Consider the following 17,278-nt stretch of genomic DNA (forward strand, 5'->3'; position numbering starts at 1 on the left):
CCTACTATTAACTTCTTTATGTATACATAAATATACATAGTTTTATACACATGTATATTCTATCTAATGTGTTCAATACATATTCTATTATGATATGGCAAGTCCAATAGATAGCATGGATTTTTTGACTCTTTGCTCCTCTAACTAAAAAATCGTTGTATGGCTTGTCACAGTGGTACACCCACATGGGATTATTAAATTAAATAACATGTACTAATATTGTATTATTGACATGTTTGAACATTTAGAATGTGTTTGGCTTTATTTTAACTGATGGTTAATTTTCCTGTGATGGATGGACCATAGTTGAGTGCACACACTCACTATTATTGTACAACTATATGATTTATTTCAAGTGCCCTTAAACCTGTCTTGCAAGCAATTTTTCAAAACTTATTAGTATTCATGAGCTCATCTATTTGATTGGCTCCTGATATGTATTTAAAGGTTGATGCAAATGAACTTGATGACATTGTTTTACACTGAAGAAGGCTGTTAGCCGAAACTAGTTTGTTATACTCTTCAATATTAAATAAATATATTGAACTCTGTGCTGCCTTGCTGGTCTATTTGGAGCTGTCATGGAAGAAATGACAGCATCTAACGCAGAAATCCCAAGACTCTGGTATTCGGGCCGACTGAGGGCTACCTGCAGGCAGATAACCCAAGTGTGATGACGGCAACAGTGAATGTACTTGATCTTCTACATTTATGGTAAGTGCACTTTATTAATATGTTCATACAGGGCTTTTGCATATGCCTCTGCATAGGTTTCTTTGTTTTCTGGATTTGGAGGAGCTTAGAAACTAGCTATGCCATCCATTAATAGGGGATAATTTACCTTAGAGAAGTTCAAAGTTTTTGGGGCTAGGTGGGGGAAGTACTTTTGCCTTTATTTCAAGGGAGACCACTTTGTGATCTGATCTTACTATTGAGAACACAATACTGGGGGGGGGGGGGTGCAGCACTCTCCCATATTTGTAAGTACTAGATGCAGGATATTTATTCACCTAGTGGGAGTGCAGATAAGCTGATCCAGGCCTTGTGAATTTGCAAAGTCAGGAAATCTTTGTGCCTGCATGTTAGTGGTAGTGTATGCCTCTCAATTAATGGAGGGGTAGTTAAAATCACCCATGAGTATGGTATTGGGCTGGATGGTCAGTGATTCTAGTGACTTCAGGTAGAATGTATGGGTGTCCTGGTTTATAGTGAGGGACCCGTAGCTACCAAGAATATTTTAATGGATTTTTTTCTAATGGTTAGTTGGACATGAATTAGCTAAAGCATGTCATATTGTTTGGCCAGCCTTGAGGCATGCTTATCCATTTTGTAGGTAGATGTACCTCCTAGTTTTGCTCTTTCATGTTTAATGGGTGGTGAGAATGTATGAAAGGCATTATAGCCATGCACTGCCGGAGTGTTTTCCATGGCTTTGAACCATGTTTTGGTTAACTGCACAGATGTCAGCATTTTCCAGGGTGTAAAGAGCTTCCAGGGAGTGCAGTTTCTTGTTGAGGCTTCTAGCATCGAACAGTAACAACTTTAGATTGTCGTGAGTAGTTTTTGTTATGTTGGAAGGTTTGTCTGTTTGACAATGCCTAAAAAAAGGCACTATAGGGGTGGGTAATGTTTTGGCCAATATGAAAAAGCCTAGAGGTGACAGATGAAGACCACCCTGGCAAAGCAGTGTGACCTATCAACTATGTCCTCCCAGGCTAACAGGCATTGGATCCCATTAGAATAATACCAGTAGCTAAGCCAATTGTGAAAGTCAATCTTTTTTCTGCTGGTATTGTGGCATCATCCTAAGAGATGGTAGAATTCTGCTCAGTGCTAGGCTCATACCTGCTTCTGACACATATTCTGAGATCTCAATCATGCCTCTCTTTTCATAGTCCAAGGAGGTACATCTTGGGTCATTCACACCCACATGGACTATGACTGAGTCATGCTGGTACTTAGGGGTGAGTAACCTGAGAGCTTTTGTGCTCTGGTAAATCCTGGCCTCTGACATGCAACTAACAGTAACCTTCCCCTTATCCGGCCTGGTAAGAGGGACATCTGTGTGTCTCACAATGGAGTCTCCTTTGACCAGAAAATTGGGTCATGGAGTGTTTCCTCTCATGGGCTTGGTAATTCAGACACAATGAGTTTCTGAGGACTGCTCCTGTGAGGCCTTTGAGGTTTGAGTAAGTTACATGTGAGCACCTCCGCATATGTGGGTCTATGTTTGTGGTCCTTTATGAGTGCAGTAAGTGATGTGTGTGAGTCACTGACAACCTGTTTGCTTCTGTTTGGGTCTGTATGTGAGATTCTAGCCTCCAATGTCAATGTGTAACTACATTTCTCACATACTGTATTTGTCTGTTTGAGAATTAAGTGGTTGTCGGTGTACATAAGGCAATTGATAAATTGCCTCAAAATATCCATAGAATCATAGAATCATAGGAAGTTACTAGGCTATTGGCCCTGAGGCCCTTACAAGCCTAGACAAGAATTTAGCCCATGTTCCAACAAGTTAGCACCCTATGCCACTGTCCAGCAGGGACACAGGTGGAATCCCAGGGGTGTATTTTCTGTTCTTCATCCAGTTATCCAGGTTGTGCTTAAAAAGTGTTAATAAGGTACTCTGCTTGACATGGAGACGGAGTCTATGCCACAAAAGGGGGAGTCTCTGGGACACAAATCTGTCCTGCCAGCAAGTCCTATTGATGTCACAGACTAGGCTGAGGTCATGCATGCGGGTTACATGAGTGGAGCTTGACTTGCAGATATGCTGCAGTCCCATCAAGGCGGGGTATGAGATCATTTTGTATGCCAGACAGAGGTCACCTCTGAGGAGTCTGTAGGAGACTGAGTACAGGGGCAGGGTCTTTAGCCTATCTATGTAGGGTAGATGTTTCTCCTAGTGAGGAACCTCTGTGGTTTCTCCAGCTGCATCATGTGCTTTGTGATGTACATGCCAAAAGGGGCATTGTACTTAATAATGGGTCTTATAAGAGAAGAATACAGGGATGTTATGACCACCTTGTCCCTTGATGAGATACCCTTACTAATGAGGTGGGCCATGTAGAAAGCTTTGCATACAATTGAGGCAATATGGTGGTCAAAAGTCAGTTTGCTATCAACCTGGGTGCCCAAGACCCTCACGACTGATTGCATGCTTAGGACCTTATTATTAATGTGATAATTTGTGGGGATGTCACTCTCCCCAAAGGGGATGATGATGCATTTTTTTGGGATTCAGTTTGAAGCTATGTTTCTGGCACCAGTCATTTGTTTGGGTGAGACCCTCCTGGAGGATGTCCACATCACTAGGGGAATCACTGACAGCACCCAGCTTGCAGTCATCTTTAGACTTGGTCAGCCATAGCCCACTGGTTTTGGCGTGCACCTCAGAAAAGTATATCCGAAACAGCAGAGGCCCCAAGACCGATCCCTGAGGTACAACGTCATTATGAGTCTACTGCTTGAGGTGGTTTCCCTTATTTTGACTAGGTGAGTTCTAGCAGTGAGCCAGTTTGCTAACCATCTGGTAACATATGGATTGATGCCTAGTTGAGAGAGTTTATCTATTGTAACGAAACACACAAACCGCTAGCACCATGCCAGTAAAACGTTTATTGCAATCTGGTACCTCTGGATAATGTATATTATGATAAAAAAAAATTTTTGACATTATTATACATATGTCATATTATTTCATAAATATTTATATTTATAATATATTAGTTTAATAATATTGTGTAGACTTTTGATGTTAATATTCTATTTTAAGCAAATGTGTCAGTTTTGTAGAATAAAATACTGGTAGAGCACTTTAAATTTGTTTAAAAATGTCATAATTGATTGATTGGTGCTGATTAACTTTAAATAAATCTGTATAAATAACTGTTAACAGCACCGAGTATTTGTGATCCATTTGAAGGCGAAAGGCCGAGGTACCAGATCGCAATAAACGTTTTACTGGCATGGTGCTAGTGGTTTGTGTGTTTTGTTACTACTTTGCTGCATTTCACCAGAGTTTATCTATTGTACCTGAGTGGGGAATAGTATCGAAGGCTTTGGCCAGGTCAAGGTAGGCATTGTGTAGTGTCTTCCCCTTGTCCATGGCTTTGGTGACTGTTTCAAAGAAGTCGACTAGATTTAACAGGCTTGACCTCCCCTTAACAAAACCAAACTGTGTGGAATTGAGTGTTTGGAGGTTACCAATGTCCTTGTTAATGAGGTCCATGATAATCCGCTCCATGGCCTTGCAGGTCAGGCTAGCTAGGCTGATGGGTCTATAATTTTCTGGATCGGTGGACACTCCACCTTTCTGCAAAGGGATAACAGTGGCTGTCCTCCACTTGGCTGGGATGAACCCAGTACTCAGGCTTTGTTTGAATAGGGTGCCTAATGGTGCTGCACGTTCCTGCCTGAGTTCATGTAAGATGCAGCTTGGGATGTTGTCAGGTCCCATGGAGGCTGTATTTTTTGCATTTGAAAAGGCAGTGAGGACTTGCTCCCTAGAGATAAGGGGAGGGAGGCAGGTACTGGGGATGTGCTGATTTACTGATGGGGGGACAGAGGAGTGAAGTTTTCACTGAACCTGTCTGCCAGCAGGATGGCTATAGCTACAGCGTTTGTGTATGTGGTGTCCTTGGCCACCAGTTCTGAGTAGATCTGAGTGCTTCTTTTGAGATTGTGAACATATGTGAAGAAGGTATGTCCACCAGTCTGGATACAGAGATAGCAGAAAAGTACCCATCCATGGTTGCAGGTCCAAATATGTACTTGAAAGATAAGAGTGGAGACTATTTGTAGCCAGATGAGTGAAGTGTGCTTGTGTAGTGTAATCTGCAGCTAACCTAACCAGCGATGCTGCCCGGTGCCAAATCAGATGCCCTCTGAGCAGCAATAGTTCTGGGAGCTATAATAAGGTAACTAGCACAGTAAACGTTCACAGTATAATGAAAATAAGCAATGTTTCCAGATGTTTGTATCAGTACGGGAAACTGGCACAGCAAACAGTTTCTTGCAAATGTGCAGAATTTATACCAGCTCTGGAAATACAGAAAACTGACTGAGCTCTCTAGCCAATACAACAACTACACTTAGAGCCCTTTTGTGTGCTTCCCAACTCAGATAGACCAGGTAAATACCTACTGCCTCTAAATGAATAATTCCAGTACTCCTAATGTAAAACCACAGCAAAGGAGTGTCCAGAGTGAAATGCTAACACAAACAAACATAAAGATACAGATACAGATACAGCGGTGTACTTTAAACAGCTTATAAAAGTGGGATTATTCAATAGAAGTACTTTAGTTTGTAGAAATGAGCAAAGATCTACTCAATTTTCTAGAAGTTATAAAGCACTAAAACAAGATGAGCTGATTAATAAGCCCTCCAGCCAATAAAGCAACTGCATGCAGAAGTCTCAGGTGTATTACCCCAACCTAAACAGACCAGGTTACCACCCACTGCCACTAGATGGAAAATCCACTAACCTCTTGATGTAAAAACACAGAAGAGTGCTTGCTAGAGAGTAAAAATACACTACTTAATTCAACAGCTAACTAGCCAGATAATGAATTTGAGCAAGTAAATCAGTGGAGCAGATGATGAGAGGCAGAATGCACCTTTTTCTAAATAAGCACAAGGAGTAGGAATTGCAGTATGAAGTGAGGGGAACACAGGTTTGTTGTATATATAGAGAGACAGTCAGGGAAGAGAATTTGATAGAAGTAAGGAAGTAGGTGAAGAAAGGAGAGTAAGGAGGCAGAAGGAATGAAAAGGCACTTGTTCACATATAGGGATATAGTTTTTCTTGGTTTTGAGCAAGAACAGAGCTAGCTAGATTTTAGCTAGGAAGTCTTAACAAGTGTTTTTAAAGATGGGAGGGAGGATATTGACCTGATGGATACAGGTAAATAGTTCGAGGCCTTAGCAACCTTGTACAATTTCAGATGAAGCTCAGCATATTTGATATGTTTGCAGACAGGAGTTTTTTGTCACTGGATCACAGTGATAACTGGGAACATAGTTTTGTGCAATGGTTTTTAGTGCTGGATAGATGGATGCTGGATAATTTTACAGATGCTAAGAAGGTGCGTATATGTTAGTAGATGAGGCTGTTCTAACCAATTTAGGCTTTAGTGTCATACAGTAGTGTGTTCTGAAAGGGGTATTTGCTGCAATTTTAGCATTGCTCACTTATTAATTTTTGTGAAGACTGGAGGTTAGTAAAGATGGGAGTGCCCTAAAGACGTGTGTTAAGGAGATAAGTAGTGGCAAGTGTAGTTTTAGTTGTGTTGGTGAGAAGGTTTTTGGCTCTGTAAAGCATCCCTAGTTTTTGATGAGTTTTTCTTATGCAGTTTTGTATATGCTGGTTGAATGTAATATAATCATCCACTATCACCCCTTATAATTTGCTCTGAGAAGTGACTTCAATGGTTATATTATCAAGAGAGACAACTTTAAATTTAGTTTTTTCATGAGAGAGGGATTTGGGGAAAAAAGTAGTAGTTTGGTCTTTTTTGGGTTGAAGATGAGTTGTGAGTTACAAAGCCATGTTTCAGTGGCTGTTAAAGATTCCTGAGTAATTTTCTGGAGGAGTACCATGTTGTCAGACAGACAAATGAGAGTGGAATTATTTGTGTATTTTACTAGGATGGCCCCTTGCATGGCTGTATAGAGGATGTTGGTGAAAATGCTAAAGAGGAGAGAACCAAGGATTGATCCTTGTGGTACATCAGTGGTGACTGAATGATAAGGAGAGAATGTGGAGTGCCATTTTAATGACTGATACCTACTGGACAGGTAGCTTTTGAACCACAGAAGGGTGGGCTAAGAGAGAGCTAGTGTGGACATATGAAGTAGAAGTTTGCTGTGAAAAACTGTGTCAAAGGCTTTAGACAAGACTAGAAATAAGGAATAGACTATTTTGCTTTATCTCTAGCTTTATTGACAGTATCTGTATAGGTTAGAAGAGTAGTGCTAGTACTAGTGGAAGGATGGAAGCCATGTTGTGTAGGGGATAGGAGTTCTTCCTGCAAAAGATAGTCTAGCAATTGTTATTGAGTACATTTTTCAAGTATTTTGGTGAGGGGAGATAAGATTGCTGTAGGTATAACGTTATTAATGTCTGTAGAATTTCCTCCTTTGTTCATAGGGATAATGTGTAACTTTTTCCAGAGACAGGGAACTTGGGATTCCTGGACTGACCTGTTCACAAGGATTGAGACAGGGTAGGCAATGCTCTTTGCTGCTATTTTTAGGTACTCGCTTGGAAGGTTAGCAACTGAAGAAGAGAATGGAGAATAACCATTTATTTTATACAGTGTAAAAATATAACATGTAGTAAATGTAGAATAGTTTGGACTTGCAATCTAGGAATTTCACTTCTTTTTCACCTTACAAGTTTTGATATTGGGCAAGCAAGAAAAAGAAACCTTTCTAAAGCTGCACCGCACAGTATTAATTAACTACATATGCAATAATCTCTATGCATTTAATTACTGGATGACCCAGCTCATCTGCCTTCTCCAAGAATACAGCTGGGTGTTTAGTCTCAATGCACTATGTCACGCCCTTTGCAAAAGTGACTTTAGTGATATGACTGTTAACCTTTCTTCTGTGCTTTAAGTCTGTTAGTGCTTGCTTATTTTATATTGACTCTCATGTGTGATACTGCTTTATTACATTTTATTTTACTGCTGTTTCTTCATGTTACTTTTCTTATAAAGAGTGTTTTACAATCCTGTTAGATGAGGGGAAAACCGTAACTCCATCTTTTTCCAGTATAGTAGATATTTCTTACAAAATAAACATAGTTAAAAGGAATTTATATTATGTTTTAAATCTGCCTTAAGCTGTGATTATTAACTTTTTTTCTTTACAGTTTATTATTTTTAGAAAGATATTTGCTAACATTGTGCGTATTTTCCAAAACTGTTATTGCAAAAGGAAGTGGATGCATAAACCCGTATAGTGTTAGATAAGCATTCTACATTCCAGCCCCAATTCTATTTACCTTAGGGCTAAACCTCTGAGTGGAGCTGATACATTCTTTGCATAGCATAGTTTATGATCATTTCAAAGGAAAATAGTTACTCAAAAAATTTTACATTTAATCAAGAGGGATCCTAAACAGAGGTAAGACGAGCAGTATGTAAACTTCTTAGCTGATGGGCAAATCCTACTAGAGTTTTCCTTCACTGTACCTTAAGATCACCAGGAGTCAAATTAAACATCAGAAGAATCTCAAGGTGAAAAGCAGATTGTCTGGAAGAAATGTAGAAAATATAATACAAATGCAAAATGGCAGACAATTTAAGATGTAAATTTTAGTCTAGAATATCTTTATCAGATTGTAGTTAGAGAATTGAGAGCAATATTCTGTTTTTGTAAGAAATAACCTGACATTCCTGTTAACCTCTTCTCATCTGTGTACAGTGTATTGTTGTGGCAGGGCAGTCTCTGTCTGTTATGGAAACAGAAGGTAGCATTTAATACTGGCCATGCAGTTTACTCTAAACTTGTCATTTGCCATTGTCTGCCATATTTATCTATAATAATCCTACCATATTATTAATTTGTCACATTAAGGTACATTGCATGCATGCATTCTAATTCATGTCAGATTCACGCCGATTATTTGTAGTGTTTTTGTTTTTGTACTGGAAATCAGTGAGAAACCTATAGAAACTTATGAGTTACTGATTATTTTAATCGGACTTTGTGTAACTATAATGTTTTTGTTTATGTTATTTTGAAATGGCATTTGGCTTGATAACACTGATACATAGTGTTTTATAACTGACCTAAACACTGAATCTGTAAAGTCAGCACCATTTGTTTTACTGTACATAACCAAACCAAATGCTAAATTTGCGGTTCAGTACTGTAAATAAGGGCCTTGAGCCTAACAGATGACCTCTGTATTAATGCAGTTTCTTTGTACTTGACATGTGTTTCTCTATCTGTTTCAGGTGAAAACACTGTTTGTTAGTGGTCTTCCTTTGGACATCAAGCCTAGAGAACTCTACCTGTTGTTTAGACCATTTAAGGTAAGCTTGAACTGATGTACTAAGAAGTCATTCACCATGTTAGAATTCAGTAGTGAAGCGAAGGATATGTGCAGAGAAGGTAACCGGTGTTGTCAGGGCAAGGAAGTTGGGCAATGTACAGTACACAGTATTTTTGTTCTGATTGAGTAGCTGGGGAAATGCATCAGTATTTATTTATTTAATTATTTGTTATCCCAGTAGGTGAGGTGGTCTTAAGACACTTTACATCCATGACCTGGGCACAGTGTGCACAAATATATGTAATGGCATAGTAAAAAAAAATATACAGAAGTAGAACTGAGTTCTCAGTTAACGTGTATTCAAGGATGATAGAAAATAGTGTTATTTACAAAAAAGAGCCTCATTAATTGCAAACAGACTGTATAAACAACCAGAATATGAAAATGTAGTACAAGTTTGTAGCTAAAGAGAATTTAATATAAGACTGTCAGTTTTCTGGGTTTCACATTTACTGACAACTAATATTGAAAGGTATTCTGCGGAATGCACCTGATTTAATAAAAACCCACTCCTCATTTTAAAGCAAATCTGCTTATTTACCATGGTGCTATCAGAAAAGCACCTAATTGTTTACTTCCTTCTCTTTTATATCCAAGGCTGGATATCATGAATTACTCAAAATGTGTTTTGTTAATTGACACAAACGTGTGTGTGTGTGTGTGTGTGTGTGTGTGTGTGTGTGTGTGTGTGTGTGTGTGTGTGTGTGTGTGTGTGTGGCAAGAGCTCTGTGTCATAGCCTGAAGGCTCCATGTATGTCAACCAAAAACATGCTAATTGCTCCCAGACAATAAGCTGTCCATATGTATCACTTTACCCAGACTCCTGTAGTCCAGGGCACATCTAAAGAGTCAAAGATAGAACAGTTCACCTACTAGTGAATAAGAAATGAATACATTCATTTATAATTACGACAAACTTGATTTTATCCATTGCACTGGAATCTAATTTTATGATGAAAACAATGCATTTTCAGTTTGTCCATAATACATTTATTACCCTAGTCTCTTTAGGACAGAACATGTTTGAGGAGAAGCTGTTATGAAAGGGGACCTATCAAGCTTGACCATTTTCTTTTGTCTTTTACATCAGTCACTGGATATGGCAAACTCAACAGTTTAGTGAGAACATCTCTATCCAAGATAGCTTTGGGGGTTAATTCAAGCAAAGTTTAGCTATTTGGTACTTTGATGTTGTGATTGTAGCTTTTGACAGGCTCTAGGTCCTCATTTTAACTAAGGTTGTGACCTTAATTTGTGAATATTTATTGGTAATATTTTGTTCAACATCTGAAGCAAAATGTTGGTAAAGATGCTCCAAAGCAATATCCAGTAATAAGAACTGACTTCATTGTGGGTTTGTTGAAAGACTGCAGTGATAAGAGAGGACAGGGACTTGTCATACATTTGAGCTAAATGAATGGCATATTGTAAATGTTTGGCAGTAAGTGACTAAGATTAAATAACAGTAGAAACAGGTTGAACCAGTCCTCCTACATTTATAAAACACATCTTCTGAGGAACTGGACCACAGCTACAAGCCAGAGATTACAACATCCCCATTCCCATAGGACACCCTCTGAGGAGGGTTGGGCCTTGGGCTAGTAACCTGAGCCCATAAAACCTGTAACTGCTACAGAAACCATGAGCGCTGGAAGATGCTCCTTGCCCGATGTACCACATGGTGCATAAAAGAGAAAGAGAGAGAAATATTCATCCCCACAGAAAGATTAAGCTATTCTTAATCTACAATTAAGTTATGGTTTTGAGCCTACCTCTCAACTTCTTAGCACAAAAAATCTGGGCAAAGCCAAAAATAATGGGGGGAACAAAGCTCCAGAAATAGGAACACATTTTAAGTATTGTTCTCTTGTGTTATCATGCATTTTCTAAAGGATATGAAGTGTGAAACTCAAATGCCTGTTATTGTTTAGTGAATTCATTCCTCATTAATTTGCCACAAAAATCCTGAAAAACACAGGTTTTATGAGGAACAGACCAAAAATTTGAGGAAGAAATTTGGACATTCTTTGAAAATCTAGACAGTTGACAGGTACAATTTTGAGAAGGGACTCAAAATAAGTTTAAGATAGATGATGGTGTACAAGGCACACACAGAAATAGTTTGCTATATCCTTCTACTTGGAGTTGTGCCAACAGCCAGTTTGTCCCATATTCATTGCTGGTTTGTGTTCCTTTGCAGTACATGTATTCTGAAGATAACATCCTTCGAACTTTTGCCATCAGGTGGTCATTCTAAAAGGAAAGTGACGGAACTCATTCTCTTTGAGGAAATGAGGTGAAGGCCAGGAATCAATTTAGTTGACCTTCTCATCAAAACTATCTATTTTGAGGTGGGCTATTTTAAATGTAAAGTTATTATAAGACACATTGTTCGATGTATACGTGGCCAGAGTGTAGAAGGTGAAATGAGTCCAATTAAGGAGCAAAGGCATCTAGTTGGCACTGGTAGAAAAGAAATTAGTTGTACTGGGCACAGTCTGGTAATAGTTTCAGCATATCTAGGTCTTAAAAAAATAGTATATCTGTAATCCAGGGATGGCAAAGTGTGCAATCTTTTTTGTCATGTGCATGTTGGTATAAAGTGCTAGGGAGTGAATTTGCCGTGTTTTGAGTAGTGTGTGTGTAAAATGATAGATTTTTCCCACTGGACATGCAGACTATGTTGTTATTTGCTCATGGCAGCAGTGGCCAGTACACTTAAGTTAACTTTGCTATCAGATATGCATAACAGCTTGGAGAAGGAGCAAATTAACAGCAAGTCCAGTTATGAGGTAGATGGTAATGACAAGAAGTCCTGCATCCATTTTGTTCATACAAAAAGTTAGTTTTGAAAATTTAAACAGGTTAGTAGGATGCTTAAGCTCTTAAGAAATAAGGAAGTTTGAATTCATGATATGGGTTTAAAGTAGAAAAGTAACACAAGGTAAGCCTCCTATGCCTGCTTGAAGATGCAAAACAGTGTAGCTTTTGAGAGCTGTTTCTTACCCATGATGGCTACTGTGTTAAAGGATATGTTTTTTATTATTACCGTTTGGAAAGAAACCAAAGAAAAAAAAAGATGAAAGTTTCACGATTAAAAAACAAAATCAAAGTATATGATCTTTGTTCTTGTTGGTGTAAGTTACAACTGGCTCAGAGACTTCTCTTTTAATTTTATTTTTCTTTCTGTCATACCTGCACACCAGCCCTTCTCTTCACCGTCACACATTCAATCCCCTGTCACCTCAGACTGCTACACCCTGCGCACATACTGTGGGGTGGATCCTCAAGTTTTCACTGGCAGTTTGTCTTGTGGTTCCACACTGCAGAGATGGCTTGGAGCCTAATAGGCAGGAGTCCATCATCTGGATAGCAGCAGCAGCCATCAGCCACATAAAAGAATATTTATATGTATATATATATATATATATATATATATATATATATATATATATACATACATTTGTGTGTGTGTGTGTGTGTGTTTACGTGATTAAGCACTTAGGCTTCAGACCAGTTCTTTTACATTAAGAAGGTTTGTGGTCTGCACTGTTGTGGCAGGACAGGTAGCTTACATCCTTCTAAGCTGGGAACTGCTGACTGAAGGCTCAGTGTCTGTTATTCTAAAAGTGTATTAGTTCTGGTTTAAGCACCATGGCTTCAGGCCAGTTATTTTACATTAAGAAGGTTCGTGGTCTGCACTCTTGTGAGAGGAGAGGCTGGACTCTGCCCTTCTGAGCTGGGAATTTCTGGTTAAAGGCTTATAGTGCCTGCATATTTGAACTGTTACTTACTGAAATTGGTGCACCTTGTTTGCTGTAGCATAGACTAGATCCAGACCTGCTGAATCTAGCTTTTTTGTATAACTTGAGCACTAATCCAAGCCTACTTTTTTGGAGAAGGTTCCCCTGCACCCCAGTGGCAGGAGTGTGCAGTTAGAACTTGTCTGATTGAAGACTACAGGAACAGGGCTCAGTTTTGAGATTTTTTTACTGGTTAATTGGGTAATTTGTTTAAAAGCCTTTTCTGATTGCTTGTAGTCATCTAAAGCTGTTTTAAGTGTATTTTGTTACTGTTTGTAGTCATTTAAAGCTGTTTTAAGTGTATTTTTTACTATTTTTGCCCCATCTTTTAAAAAAAATGTCCTTGTTTCCCACCTTTCTAAACTAGTATAGTCCAGTTTTCAGGCTAGTGCTGAATTCAGGGCTGTGTTACAATCTTCTGAGTTGCCCATACCTTACATGGATAGAGGGAGGTTTCTCTGTTCACCTGTGAGAGAGGGAGCTTTGAGCAGCCATCTGTCCCTGGAGGAGTGGTTCCAGCCCAGAAGATAGTAGTTTATAGGCCATTTTGGGCTAATTTCTATCTCTTTCATTTCCCTGGTGTAAAAACTGTGTTTGCACGGTTTTGCACGTCTGGGCAGCACCAGTTAGCTAGGGCTACATTTATCCCGGCTCCACCAAGTCTCCTCTTCAGTTTTTCCCTTGAAAGTAGTCTAGCTCTCAACCTAAGCACTTAAAAAGCATCCTACAGTCCAGCACTTGCTCAGACCTAATAGCAAGCACTAATATACCCCAACACTTGATTGCCCAGCAGGGCAAGGCTCATTATTCAACCCTCACCAACCAAGAGACTAAGCAGCTCACCCTACTATTCAAGCATGACCAAAGGGCAATTTCAGGTATACTCTCCAGTCCAGCTGGCGAGCCTGGGTATCCTGAGGCAATGTTACAACTGCCTCATGTACACAGACAACCCTCTCCTCCTACCACAAGATATTAACATATTCGAGAGATGCAATTATGTAGCTAAATTGGAGGCTAAGCTCTCTCCACCCAAGACTGGAACAGGCAGTCTTGAGGAGAAGGTTAACACTTGCACCACACCTCCAGCCTCACATAGACATACTAAACCAGCACTGTCAAAAAATACACATAAATACACAAAATCATACTTGGAGGCTCTAAATAAAAACCTGCAAAAGCATCACAGACCTCCAAAGCAGACACCTCCTGTCACAAACCAGACAACACATAAAACACAAAATCAGTGTGCCGCACAATCACAGCCCTTAAGGCGAAATAACATACCTAACACACTAGTAATAGGCAACTCTATAGTCAGGGGATACTGACGTCCCACTCACTAGGCTGGACAAGGAGAAGGTTACTGTAGGTTGCCTGGTGGGAGCCAGAATCCACCACATAACACAAGCACTCAGGTCACTCCAGAACAAGTACAAATATGACTTGGTCATTGTTCATGTTGGAGTGAATGACCTGAGATGTGCCTCCCTGGACTACATGAAAAGAGACATGGAAGAGCTCTCTGATCATGTAGCCCAGGCAGGTATGACCCTGACCCTAAGTAGCATCCTGCCCTCACCAAGAATGATACCGCAGTATAAAGAAAAAAATGATCAATTTCAACAATTGGCTAAGCTTCTGGTGTCATTCAAAGGGGATCCAGTGTCTGTCAGCCTGGGGTGACATGCTCGACAAGCCTCGATGCTTCGCAAGAGACGGCTTGCACCTGTCACCCCCAGGCTTTTGAATACTGGCCAAGGCTCTTGCTGCCCCCATAGTGCATTTTTAGGAAAGGCTCAAAAGTCAAACCCACCTCCGTAAACAGCACAGATAAAAAAACGAGGGTTATGCTGCTCAACGCCAGGAGTTTAAATCTCAAAATGCACACACTCAAAGCACTCCTCAGTATGGAGAATGTCAACATCTCTGCAGTAACTGAAACCTGGTTCAAGGCTCCACAGAGCACCCCAGCACTACCAGGCTACAACTCATACCACACATTTTGGCCACAGAACATGGATCGGAAGACAAAATGAGGGGGTGTATCCATATTCATCAAGGGTACCTACACCTCCAGGTTAGTGGTGCAGCATCCCTCATTAGACCCATTATAGAGTACAATGCCCCGTTTGGTATGTACCTCACAAGACATCTGCAACAGCTGGAAAGGCCACAGAAATACCTCACTAAAAGAATCACAGGCCTAAAGCAGATGCCATATGCTGACCGTCTGAAAAAACTCCAGCTATACTCTGTGGCATATCGTCTACTCAGAGGCGATCTCTGCTTAACATGCAAGGCCATTTCAAACCCTGAGCTGTTGGACATGCTCCACTTAAAGAAATCCCAATCTCTCAGAGCCACATACTCCAGGGATCTAAACCTTGTCATCACAATGAACAAAACATGCTGGAGGGATAGGTTCCTGACCAAGAGACTCCCCATACTCTGGAATAGACTGTCCATACATGTCAAGCAGAGCGCCTCATTGGCCCTCTTCAAAAGGAACCTTGATGATTGGATGGGAGATAGGAAATTCACCCCGGGGATCATGTCAGTCGCCCTGCTAGACAGGGGCCCAGAGAAGTAAATATTGTGGGAAGAAATATTCAGGGAATTGGGAATTGTTATGGCTAGGCTTGCATAGGCCCTAGGGCTGATAGCCTAGTACCAACCTATGAACCTATGATACTTCAGAGATTATCCATGTACAACTAACATCAGGCAAATCTGCAATGCAAATTGTGGCCTGCTACAGATCACCCTCCATGATCCAGGACCACCACTCTGCCTTTCTGAAGACACTGGAAAACATGAAGATCCTACCGAACACCCTGATATTGGGCAATTTCAATTACCCTACCATTAACTGGGAAAACTACTCAAGTACAAACTCCCAGGTCCAGCACTTCCTGGAATTTATCAACTCAAATGCCCTGGATCAGCTGGTAAACTCCCCTACCAGAGGTGAAAACATATTGGACCTGGTCATTACTAACATGGGCGACAGGTGTTCCACACCAGAGGTCAACCCGCCACTGGTTAGATCAGACCATAAACTACTCACTCTGGATGTCCACATCACACCACCACCTCCAACCAAGGAAACCACAGTGAAAAACTTTTCTATAGCAAACTTCACCTTACTTAAGACAGAGGTGGTAAGTTTCACAGCCCCCATGCTAAAGGATAACAGTGTCCAAGATGCAGGAATCTTTACAAATGCACCCTAGGAGCACCTACAAGGATGCATGGATTGTGCCATCCCTAACAAAACCAAGACTCATTCCCCCTAAGAGAAGGAAACCAGTCTGGTGGACCCCTGCCATAAACAGGCTATACAATAGAAGGAGGGAACTAGTTAAGAAAAAAAGCAAATCCGAAGAAGGAAAGCCATCCCTGATCAGTATCAGTAAGAAACTAAGGACCCTCATAAAATCCTGCAAGGCTAACTTTGAAAGAAAAATAGCCAAGTATTTGAAAGATAACCACAAAGCCGTTTTTAGCTATGTCAAGAATCTAAGTGGCAACTCGCAGATATGCTCTGAGCTAGTGCAAAATAGCACAAAATATGCTGAACCCACTGATATTGCCAACATCCTGGCAGATTCAGTGCAAACTTCACCCTCCTCTCATTCCCAAAAGGACCCACAACAATACCGGAAAAGTGTAGTGTCCCAGAAATCACAGACCCACAGGTGAAAGCAGCCTTTTCAAAAGCCAAAAGCACAGCGTCAGTGGGGCCAGATGGTGTCCCAGGCTGCGTCTTGCATGAACTACAGAACGAACCAACCCCCCACCTAAACACACTGTTCAGCCTCAGCCTCTCCTCAGGCTACATGCCCATAGAATGGCGCACAGCAACGGTTATTCCTTCCACAAAGTAGGGGCCACAACTGACCCTGGTAACTATCGCCCCATAAGCCTGACTAGCCTGGTATGCAAGGCTATGAAGCGCATCATCATGGAACTCATTAACAAAGACATTGGGAACCCCCAAACATTTGACCCAACCCAGTTCGGCTTTGTTAAGGGCAGATCATGCCTACTAAACCTGGTTGACTTCTTTGAGACAGTCACCAAGGCCATAGATAAGGGGAAGGTAGTTCACGCAGCCTACCTTGACCTCACCAAGGCTTTTGACACCATTCCCCACTCGGGAATTATAGAAAAACTTACCAGCCTGAACATAAACCCCTACGTCACAAGATGAGTTGCCAACTGGCTTACAGACAGAACTCACACGGTAAGAATAGCCCGACTCTAAAGCAGTCACAAGTAGTGTCCCACAAGGCTCGGTCCTGGGACCCCTACTGTTCGGCATATACTTCACAGAAGTACAGGCAAACACAGGAGGACTATGGCTAACTAAGTTCACTGATGACTACAAACTGGGAGC

General features: G+C 40.6%; 1 protein-coding gene across 2 annotated transcripts in view; it reads left to right on the forward strand.

The window, feature by feature from the left end:
• The window catches only part of RBPMS (RNA binding protein, mRNA processing factor), a 1,623,413-nt gene that overhangs the window by 600,007 nt on the left and 1,006,128 nt on the right, over positions 1-17,278 (forward strand). For both annotated transcript variants that reach the window (XM_044059084.1, XR_006363155.1), the window contains exon 2: positions 8,976-9,053. In XM_044059084.1, coding sequence (XP_043915019.1) covers positions 8,976-9,053 — 78 coding nt within the window. The remainder of the gene's footprint in view (positions 1-8,975; positions 9,054-17,278) is intronic.

The sequence above is a fragment of the Protopterus annectens genome, chromosome 17.part0 (assembly GCF_019279795.1).
Source record: "Protopterus annectens isolate FY-2018-M chromosome 17.part0, PAN1.0, whole genome shotgun sequence".
NCBI classification, from domain to species: domain Eukaryota; kingdom Metazoa; phylum Chordata; order Ceratodontiformes; family Protopteridae; genus Protopterus; species Protopterus annectens.